Source organism: Rhinoraja longicauda, chromosome 23 (assembly GCF_053455715.1).
Source record: "Rhinoraja longicauda isolate Sanriku21f chromosome 23, sRhiLon1.1, whole genome shotgun sequence".
Lineage (NCBI taxonomy): Eukaryota > Metazoa > Chordata > Chondrichthyes > Rajiformes > Arhynchobatidae > Rhinoraja > Rhinoraja longicauda.
The window spans coordinates 10,891,261-10,903,176 of NC_135975.1; the positions used below are offsets into that span (position 1 = coordinate 10,891,261).

The following is an 11,916-nucleotide window of genomic DNA, read 5'->3' on the forward strand; positions in this document are numbered from 1 at the left end:
CCAATCCTACAGTTTTTTAATTCACCTTGCATTGCAAGGAGAGAATCAGTGACAAACGTGGATTTCTGTTCATTTTCCTGCTCCTGTTACTGAGGTAATGCTGAGGGTATAACAAGTAACAAGTTTAATATATATATATACATCCGGTTATTTTGTGTATTGTTGTAAGAAAGAATTCGGCACCATTGATGCATTTTATATTCCTACTTTGTAGTAATTTATTCAATTATGCTAAAGTATACTGTCAATTAAATCTGTCATAACAACATGTCACTGCCTCACCTCTTCAGAGTTAATTATTATCCTGAATAATCGATGAATCTGTAAAGTTACACTGTGAGTAATCTTTGCCTTCCTGAATAAATGAAAACTGGGTTCCTGTATTGCTTTAATCACATCCCATAGGGTGACTGACCTACTTCTGTTTAAGATAAATATCTATTTGTAGAATAAGATAGCCAAAGTTGTAACAAAATTATCTATTCACCATCTGCATCAGATATTCATACTGCGCACAAGTATTGCTTGGATTATGTTTAGATTCATTATGTTCAATCAATAAACCTTGCCTTTAAATAAAATACAAAATTCTCTGCTGGTCTACTACTGAATTGATATTGGTTTACTAATGTCATGTGTACCAATAAACAGTGAAAACATTTGTGTGCGATCCAGTCAAATCATGCTGTACATGAGTACAATCCAGCCATACACAAGTACTGCAGATTGTGCAAAGAGAAAAATATCCAGAGCTGAGAATATAGTGTTCCAGGATTACAGTGTTACAGCAACAGAGAAAGAAAAGTGCAGAGGCCGCAATATATAGACCGGGAGATGTGAACTATACCCTTCATTTAGGAGCAGTCCATTTAGTAGTCTGAAAACAGTGCAGAAGAAGCTGTTCCTGCATATAGTAAGGCATGCTTTCCAGCTATAGCATCTTCTGCCCTGTGGGTAGGGGGGGAAGAGGGAATGACCGGGGTATAAGTGGTCTTTAATTATGTTGCTGCTTTCCCAAGGTTGCATGAAATCGATGGGGGGAGGCTGGTTTATGGGGGACTGTGTTGATCTGGTCTGCATCCACAACTCTGCAATTTCTTGCAGTCTTGGGCACAGCTATAATGCATCTCAGTCGGATGCCTTCTCTGCTGCATCTGTCGGCATTGATAAGTGTCAATCGAGCCATGCAGAGTTTTCTCAGTCTTCTGAGGAAGTAGAGGCATTGGTGTACTTTCTTGGCCACAGTTTCAATGTGGATAGACCAAGCCAAATTGTTGATTGGATTGACACGCAGGGACTTGAAGCCCTGATCATTTTCACTTCAGCACCATCGATGCTGACTGGGGCATGTATACCACTCTGTTTCCTGAAATCAATAACTAGCTCCTTTGTCCAAATGACATTGAGAGAAAGGTCATTGTCTTGACTCTGGAAATAGAGCAAAACCTAGCCGCAGTGTCCTGAGTGTAGAATGAGGATTAAAGGGCTGAGAACGCAAACCTGCAGGGCACAGAATTGGAAATGATCATGGAGGATGTTCTGTATCCTGTCCTTGCTGATTGTGGTCTATGGGTTGGGAAGTCAAGGATCCAGTTGCAGATAGTGTGCTGAGTCCTGGGTCCAGACGTTTGGAGATAAGCTTGGTTGGTACTATGGAGCTGAAATTGAAATTGAATTGAAGTCTTCTTCTTCTTCTGTCGTATGTCTTTTAGACCCGCAGCTCCGTTGAGGCGAGCCAGGCCAACGTGTCATCGTCCAGGTCAATCAGACCTCGTTCACCATTCGGTGGCCGGTATTTGGGGCAACTGGTGACTATGTGCTCCACTGTCTATGTTGGGTCCCCACACTCGCAGAAGTCACTGTCCACGAGACCCCACCTCTTCATCGCTACTCCATAGCGTCCGACGCCTGTCCTCAGGCGATTGAAATTATAGTCAATAAATGGGAATCTGACATAGGTGGCTTGATATCCAAATATTCCAGTGATGAGTGTAGGGCCAGGAAGACAGCATCTGTCGTAGATCTGTTGCAACAGTAGACAAATTGCAGTGACTCCGGGCACTCCATGGGCTCACGCTCACAAAGGCTGCTCTGACATCTGCGGCAGTGACTGTGAGTACAGATGCCCCTGAGGCGGTGGGGCGGATGATATCTTTCCATTGGCCTGTTGTTCAAAATGAGCATAGAATACATTGAACTCATCAGGGAGAAACAGGTTGTTGCAAGAAATCGTGCCTGACTTCACTTTGGTTTTTTTTCTAAACAAAAATAAATGTAATCAATTATTGCAAATAATATATACAATACCAAACAAACCCACCAACATAATACAAAATCACCCAATTATCTAAACAAGTATTCCTACATTTACACTCTTAAACAACTATATTACAATCCTTGTCAAGGATGCATTCCGCCTCCCGCGGTGTCCAGCGGTCCCAGAAATCACCTGGAAATGCCTGTGGACAATGCATAGTCCCTTTCTAATACCACTCGGGCGCGAACATAACCCCGGAAAAGGGGCAGGCAGCCGGCTCGGGCAGAGCTCTCTTCCCCCTGGCGCCGTGATACACGGATGGCCAGCTTGGCCAGGCCTAGGAGCAACCTGACCAGGACATCTTCAGCCCTACACTCTCCCCTGCACACAGGGTGTCCAAAGATGAGGATGAAGCGCAGCCAGAGGGCAAGAAGCAGCCCCTTTAGGTATTGGAACAGAGGCTGCAACCTCACACATTCAATAGACAATAAACAATAGGTGCAGGAGGAGGCCATTCGGCCCTTCGAGCCAGCACCGCCATTCAATGTGATCATGGCTGATCATTCTCAATCAGTACCCCGTTCCTACCTTCTCCCCATAACCCCTGACTTCGCTATCCATATAGATGACTTCACTTTGTAGAAAGTGTAGGCAAAAACTGCAGATGCTGGTTTAAATCGAAGGTAGACACAAAATGCTGGAGTAACTCAGCAGGTCAGGCAGCATCTGACCTGACCTGACCTGAAGGAATGGGTGACGTTTCGGGTCGAGACCCGAGTCTGAAGAAGGGTTTCGACCCGAAACGTCACCCATTCCTTCTCTCCCGAGATGCTGCCTGTCCCGCTGAGTTACTCCAGCATTTTGTGTCTACCTTCACTTTGTAAAAAGGAGTACAGAGATCAAGGCCTCATGCAGGCGAGTGGGATCAGTGTAGATATGCTCCATGGTCAGCATGAATAAGTTGGGCTGAAGGGCTCATTTCGATGCTGTATAATGCTATGACTCTATTAATAACGTCCCTCTATTCTGACCACTGCTCAACCTTCTCAGTGGCTCACATCAAATACTAGAGGGTATTTGTACCATTAGATATCAAATTTTTAGTTTAGTCGAGTTTAGAGACAGAGCGCAGAAACAGGCCCTTCGGACCCCGGGTCCGCGCCGACCGGCAATCCCCGCACATTAACACTATCCTACACCCACTAGGGACAATTTACATTTATACCAAACCAATTTCCCTACATACCTGTACGTCTTTGGAGTGTGGGAAGAAACCGAAAATTTCGGAGAAAACCCACGCAGGTCACGGGGAGAACGTACAAACTCCGTACAGACAGCAGTCTATAATTGGGTTTATTCACAAAATGCTGGAGTAACTCAGCAGGTCAGGCAGCATATCGGGAGAGAAGGAATGGGTGACGTTTCGGGTCGAGACACGATACGTCACCCATTCCTTCTCTCCCGAGATGCTGCCTGACCTGCTGAGTTACTCCAGCATTTTGTGAATAAATCGATTTGTACCAGCATCTGCAGTTATTTTCTTATACTACTTGTTGCTACACTGCGATTTCTCTTCAAGGTATGTCCACTTTGAAGAAGTTCTCCTCCTCTCTTCGACGAGAGTTTAGCAACATGCTCTCTCGCTGCTCCCCCTCTGTGATTTCTCCTGCCCTCCTACTCTACGAAGAAGGGTCTCGACCCGAAACGTCACCCATTCCTTCTCTCCCGAGATGCTGCCTGACCTGCTGAGTTACTTCAGCATTTTGTGAATAAATCGATTTGTACCAGCATCTGCAGTTATTTTCTTAGTCTATAGTTGGGATCGAACTCGGGTCTCCAGCGCTGCATTCGCTGTAAGGCAGCAACTCTACCGATGCGCCACCGTGCCAAATAGGCTGTTGTGCGATTTTTAAGGAAACAACTAATTTACATATTCAGCATTTCAGGAGTAGGATGAAAGTTCACTCATGCTTAAAAACACAAATTAAGCCTTTTCTGAGGCAAGGAGAGATGGAGGATGGTGAGTGTGATGTATTGCATTGGATGGACACATGCAACAATATGGTAAAGCTGCGTGTGATGGATACATGCAACAATATGGTAAAGCTGCTTGTGATGGATACATGCAACAATATGGTAAAGCTGCGCCGGCGCATTGCGAAAATACACAGAGAGTTAAAATGGCGATCTTGTGTCCAGACGTGTCCTGTTTTGATCTCCAACTTAATGCGTGCTTTTGAGAATGATATTGAGTAGAACGTATCAGTGAGGTTAAGAGAGGGAATGGGTTGAACATTCTGAAATTTACAATCTTTAATTTAACAGGCATGACGCTCATTTTTAATATGTGCAATTAGTAAGAGAGACAAAATGTTGAAGACAACATTCCTAAATTGTCAAAGTTGCTGTTAGTCTTAGTGCAAACATTGCATGTATCACAAAAGACCTCTCGTACGCACATGAATCTGGTCCTGCTGTGATATGGGTCAAATTTAAGTATTGCATGAGACATTGATTGCTGAATCCATTCAGTTCATGGGGTTTTGTGAATTACATTCAGTCGAGCGCTCAGCAATTGTTGGAGTAAGAAGACAGGTGGCAATGAGATCATCTCTATTTTTACCTTTTGTTAAAATGACAATACCTTTGAGTGATGGGTCTGATTTTACAAAATAGTGGCTTCCCATTTCCTTGCGTAGTATCATTGTAGGTCACAATTTTTATTTTAATAGGAGGTGTTTGTTTTAAAGAAATAAATGGAACAAAAAACAGGATTCTTCTGTGGTTCTGTAACTCTTACTAAACTTGAGAAAATCACTTAATGAGAAATGATTTCAGGAGAAACTCCCTTCTTGAAAAGTTTATTTTTAATTCCAGTAGAGACTAAGAATTTATCATGAGTACAAATAATTATTCAAAGGACCTTCTAATTGTGTTTTTTTAAACTGGCTAATACCTTTGTTTATACAAAATATTTCAGTAGAAATAAATTGTATGGGTTTTATCCTGTTTTATCCGTTTTTGTGTGATATGTTCCAGCGGGCAAAGGATTATTGTAAACTAGACCAAGTTGGGCGCGTTGGGCCCAAACCTCTCCTGCATTGGAGCAGCACCCCCTCCCCTCCCCTCCCCCCCTACCCCTCACCCTCCCCTCCCCCTCCCACCCTCCCCTTCCACTCCTCCCTTCTCCCTCCCCTGTCCCCCCTTTCCCCCCTCCCCCCACCCCCCTCCCCTTCCCCCTCCCTTCCTCCCCTCCTACCCCTCCCTTCCTCTCCCTCCACCCCTCCCCCTCCCTCCACCCTCCCCTCCCCTCCCCCTCCCCCTTCCCCTCCCTCCTTCCCCTCCCCCTCTACTCCATCCCCCTCAACCCCCTTTTCCTCCCCCCTCCCTCCACCCCCCTCCCTCCCTTGGAGATAGATTTAAACTTAAAATTTTGAAAAACTTAAAAAATATAACCGATTTTAATTAAACATCTTCCATTAGCACCAAAGGGATGATGGTGAGTAAGATGGGCCTAAAATTGTCACGCTATCGTGTACCGTTTTGGCTGTAGTTCAGGAACAAACAAACAAACAAATGAGACTTTTAGTATATAGATGGTGGAGAGTGATTGTTTATTCTGAGTAGGTACTAAATGAACTGATCTTAGCCATTGTGGACGAGGTAGTAATACATTTGACTTTAATCCTTTTTAATTTATTTTAACTTACCTTAATGAGACTCTTTCATAAATACTGTGACGAATTTGTTAGAAAGAATGAACAGGCGACGCTGTTTAGCAAATGGAAGACTTTTTGATTACAGAGGTTATTAAGGTTATTAAGGTTATGTTAGGTTTATATACAGAAAATGTTGAGATATTTAGCCTTGTGCGAATACCAAAACAAACAGTTATAAATTGATAGGCGACTAATAGAATTTCATAGGGAATTCAGGAGAAACATATTTACCCAGAGAGTAATGGAAAGCACATCACCACCTGGAGCGGTGAAGGGGAGGAGAGTTAGATTAGGGAGAATGCAATGGAAGGATATGGAAGATAGGGTTAGATGGAGAAGAGTTGGTATTGACTCAGATGAGCATAAACCCCGCTTACACCTGCCAGATTAAATAGTTTTTCTGCGTTGTAAATGTTTTGTAATTCCAAGTAACAGTTAGAGTAGGAACAAGGAATCCCTGCAGGGTCAGAAATTGCAAATAAATGTTTGTAGATTACAAAGAAAAATTAAGAGATCAATAGGCAGATTGTTTGATCAAGGAAAAGTTTAAGAAGCCCAGATTGAAAGATGTATGTGAAAATGAGAGATAATACTTCAACACACTCAGCAGCACTGATAAAGTATTATTACCTCGGCTTCTAACACTTATTTCTCAGTATCTGATCTTCAAGCCACTTTGAATCATCATTCAAACCACCTTCTCCAGAGCAGTTAGTAATCAAGTAGATGCTGCTTGGCAAATACTGCCCACAAATCCACAAAATTAACACTGTTGTTAATTAGTCTACCAATCAGCAGCAGAAAAAATATGGAATGCATTGGTGAGTCTGTATTTATTTACCAATTATTAATGCTAATCACTGATACTAATTTTAGGCTTCTTTAGGACCTTTAGTCACATCACAGCTTGCTCCAAATGTGGATGAATAGCTGAATTCCAGAGTATATATTCACAAAATGCTGGAGGAACTCAGCAGGTCAGGCAGCATCTCAGAAGAGAAGGAATGGGTGACGTTTCGGGTCGAGACCCTTCTTCAGACTGACCTGAATTCCAGAGGTGAGGTCAGAGTGCCCTTGATGCCATGGCAACATTTGACCAAGTGTGGCATCAAGGGGCAGGTATAACGAAGCTGATGGGAAGTGAGGACTGTAATCCCGAGTATAATTTACGCAGTAAGATATATGTAATCATTGAATGTTTGATGTTGTGCAGCTCCAAGCCAGCAGGGGTCTTTGTGCATTCAAGGGTGTATCTGTCACAGACACACCATCAAGCTCTTTAGCAAATTACATTTTTGCGGATTCAGTAAGAATTGTGTTTGTGCTTTTCACAGGCTAAAATAAAATAAATAAGCTTCCTAAATCATGAATCTCCATCATTTTTGTATAAGAAAAAGCATAGATAGCACAAAGTTTCAAGGGATGGATGATATTGCCCCTGACTTGTGTACAACTTGTGACTTTACTAGGTGTGTAAAAGTTGTGACATCATTAAGTGTGTCTGATTTTCCGATGGGCCAGTTTCACCTGGAAATACAAATGCCATCATGTGATACACAGACACAAATAGCTGGAGTAACTCCTGCTTCTGTTCCTATCATGGGTCTATCATGTGATACACCTTGTACACATAAAATGTGTTCCTTAATGGCTTCAAATTCTAGACTAAATATTTTATCTTCTGTTCATTTCTTGGAGTGAAATATGGAGGTGCATAGCACTGAATTGCCTCTCCCATGTCTTGTGGCTTTGCAAAGTGCACCTTAAGTTGTATCCCCTTTCAAGTTTCAGGCCTAATTGGAAGTAGTGCAGGGTGATTTTGGCTGCTGCATACAAATCCTGAAATAACTCGTATTCAATGGGAAACAGGAGGCTAATTGGCGACCTGGGGTGACCCACAAAACGTGGGTCTCTGGCACTGTGAGGCAGCAGCTCTACCAGATGCATCTTGGTTCAGTACATCTCCTTACAACTTGACCAAAATCATGCTCTGTCAAGACAGTGGTAGAAGGAATGAAGAAGGTGAGTCATTGTCCCTACTTTCTTCGAAGTATAAAGAAATCCAGCAGGTTACTGAATATGCCAACATACCTCTGCTGATGCACTATAGAAAGTAGCTTGACTGAATGCATCATGGCCTGGTATAGCAATTCCAAGACATAGGAACTCAAGAGGCTGCAGAGAGTACAATCTGATCCATTATGGGCACAGCTCTCTCCACCATTGAAAGCATCTACATGAAGTACTGCCTCAAGAAGGCAGCATCTATCATCAAGGATCCCCACCATCCGGGCCATACAATGAAAATCTGGGCTGTACCCTCGTCTCGCTGCTACTGATAAGCCTGAAGTTCCACACCACCTGGTCCAGGAATAACTACTTTCCCACAACCATCTGGCTCTTTAACAACCTGCAACCCTACCTCAGCAACGGAACTTGAGGCACCACCCTTTGCACTACCATGAAAATGTTTTCTACTAGTGTTTTGCATTAGAGTCTTGTTTTATTGCATGGTCCTTTCTCTTTTCACTGTCTTATAGAATTTTAAAGTAATTTAAGTATAATTTATGTTTTTATGTGTGATCTGAATCGATGTGCCTGTGATATTGTTGCAAGCAAGATGTTCATTGTACCTATACCTCACTCGTGCATATGAAAGTAACTCGATTTGAGGGGGGATCTTATTGAAACATATAAGATAATTAGGGGATTGGACACATTAGAGGCAGGAAACATGTTCCCAATGTTGGGGGAGTCCAGAACAAGGGGCCACAGTTTAAGAATAAGGGGTAGGCCATTTAGAACGGAGATGAGGAAGAACTTTTTCAGTCAGAGAGTGGTGAAGGTGTGAAATTCTCTGCCTCAGAAGGCAGTGGAGGCCAGTTCGTTGGATGCTTTCAAGAGAGAGCTGGATAGAGCTCTTAAGGATAGCGGAGTGAGGGGGTATGGGGAGAAGGCAGGAACGGGGTACTGATTGAGAGTGATCAGCCATGATCGCATTGAATGGCGGTGCTGGCTCGAAGGGCTGAATGGCCTACTCCTGCACCTATTGTCTATTGTCTATTGACTTGACTTGAGGTGCTATGCAATGATTATACCATGTTAATGAAATCACACAGAGGCATCTTTTGCTTTCCAAAATGTAGTAGAAACAGATCTTCCTCAACTCCAGAGGAACATCGTGATTGATGCTTGTTGAACAAGCACCACATGTAATCATTGAGCAGGCTGTGGGAATGAAGAGCATTCATTAATGGCACAGTGGGGAATTGGTGTGGGAATCTGTAGGACACTGGTATGTGTTTTTATGCTGTAGGAATTTTTAATTGTCGAGGCCTGGGACAGAATAAGTCTTTCAACTTCTATGATGGCAAGACCCTTAACAGAATAGACAGTTAAATGGCAAGATGCTTAGTTAACAGCATTGATGTGCAGAGGGATCTTGCTCGCATAGCATACTAAAGGTAGCAGCACAATTAGACAGAGTGGTAAAAAAGGCATATGGTATGCTTGCCTTCATTGCTCGGCGCATTGAATATAAGAGTCAGTAAGAGATGATGCAGCTCTATAGGACTTTGGTTAGGCTGCATTTGGAATATTGCGTGGAGTTCTGGTCACTCCATGTATTATAAGAAGATAACTGCAGATGCTGCTACAAATCGAATATTTTTATTCACAAAATGCTGGAGTAACTCAGCAGGTCAGGCAGCATCTCGGGAGAGAAGGAATGGGTGACGTTTCGGGTCGAGACCCTTCTTCAGACTCAGTCTGAAGAAGGGTCTCGACCCGAAACGTCACCCATTCCTTCTCTCCCGAGATGCTGCCTGACCTGCTGAGTTACTCCAGCATTTTGTGAATAAAAACCTCTGGTCACCCCATTACAGGAAAGATGTGGAACCTTTGGAGAGGGTGCAGAGGAGGTTTATCCGAATGCTGCCTGGATTAGAGGGTTTTGGCAACAGGGGGAGTTTGGTTAGACTTGGATTGTTTTCTCTGAATAGGTGGACAGTCAGAACCTTTGTCTCAGGGTGGAAATGTCCAACATTATAGGGCTTAGCTATAAGGTGAGAGGGAGGAAGTTTAATGGCGATGTGTGGGACAATTATTTTACACGGAGGGTGGTGGGCTTTGGAAGGCATTGCCAGGGGTGCCGGGAGAGGCAGATGCAATAGCGGCGTTTAAGAAGCATTTAGACAGATCATGGAAGTGCAGGGAATAGAGGGATATGGATATGGATCATGTAGAGGCAGATGAGATTGATTAGTATGGGTGTCTTGAGGTTATGGGGAGAAGGCAGGAGAATGGGGTTAAGAGTGAGAGATAGATCAGCCATGATTGAATGGTGGAGTAGACGATGGGCCGAATGGCCTAATTCACTTATGATCTTATGATTGGTTCAGCTACACATCATGTTTGGCACTAACATTGTGTGCCAAGGGGCCCATTCTGTGCTGTACTGACTCTATCACTCTGAGTATTACACTGTGTAACACAATGCGTGCTATAATGAAATATTTGCTGGATGTAATAACAAAATATATGCCAGAGAGTAACATTCTGTAAAAAAGTGATATTTATGCACGAGTATTGTAATCAAGCAGCAGATAATGACCTATGCAGTCTCATTATGATGGTTGCTGGTCAGATGATATCACAAAGGTTACTAGTCTCACTTGTTCTGCTTCTATATTCCAACCAGAGATTGGATGAGGAGCCAAGAATGAGCCACTGCTAAGTGCTAGGATTCGTGTTATTCTCAGTTCTCATAAATGACAGTCACAGGTAAGAATTGATTGCATGAACCTAATGTTTAACACAACTATTGTGAGCTGTACGTCATCCTTAAATCTTTCACCCTAAGCTCAGATAAGGGATGACAGATCTCCCTTCTCAGCGTTTTTGAGCAAAAATTAGATCTTTCCTCCATACTGCTTCAAGGAAAGCTCCCCGCTAGGGTGTTGAAGGAAAGGGAGGCTGGGCAGGGGGGGGCTTAGCACAGCATGGATTGGATGTCAAGTAAATCTGCCTCAACAATGTCCCATCAAGCACACCCAGGCCAGGTACAGTTTAGCAACATGATTAGATGCAGTGTGAAGCTCACGCTACACTCCACCAACTAACACTCCTAGAGTGGCACAGCATGGTTAGGATGCAGAGTATTACTCCAACTCCAACTCCAGGTCTGGCCTAATATTGCATCCCTGGGCAGGGACGTCACAATTAGATGCAGAGCAAACCTCCATTCACACCGCTCATCAAACATTTCCTGTGAACTAACAGGAGGGATTATCGATGAAGCTTGTCTTATTTGTTCCATCAATCTCCTTCAGGTACCAGTTATGGAAGATGCTGAACAAAAGCTCCCTCTCCATTATCCCATTGATAGTTTATCATTGATCCATCACAGAACACCTCCTGTTAGAATATCATGTCATGTCAGTGATCTTTCTGCATAAGATTGGCAATTCAGTGCTGGTTCCTGCCCATTCTTTGCACTGTAACAGTGCCAAAACATCAACTGGATTGAGACTGCCTAAGACTTGACTGAGGTTGAGTTTTGTGTGGAGGTAGATGGTATTACAACTGTAAGTTCAAAACTGAAAACTCTTTGTTTCAGGTGGAGCCCACTGAAGTTTTGCAGCAACAGCTTGAAGACAGTTATTGTATTGTTGGTACCTGAAGATAGATCCAGAGTTGGGCCTCAATGCCCACTACGGCCATTACTGATTAGGAAGTGAAATGAAGAAGACTGCATGAATTAACCGAAAAAAAATGAAGATTGATGTAGAACTGGAAGTGAGTGTTCGGAACAGCATGGAGGAGAACAACACTCGGAATATAAAAGCAAGTGATGAGTATCAAGAAGACTTCAGTGAAAAGATGGGAGGGACTAAGCAGAAGGATACACTCAACATTGGGAACAAAATGCTAAAAGAAAAC

General features: G+C 43.2%; 1 protein-coding gene across 1 annotated transcript in view; it reads left to right on the top strand.

Annotated features, from left to right (window-relative positions):
• LOC144604759 (protein tyrosine phosphatase domain-containing protein 1) overlaps window positions 1-11,656 on the top strand; it is a 34,053-nt gene extending 22,397 nt beyond the window's left edge. Inside the window, exon 13 of the mRNA XM_078419390.1 lies at window positions 11,594-11,656. Coding sequence (XP_078275516.1) covers window positions 11,594-11,656 — 63 coding nt within the window. The remainder of the gene's footprint in view (window positions 1-11,593) is intronic.
• Window positions 11,657-11,916: the final 260 nt, after the last annotated feature.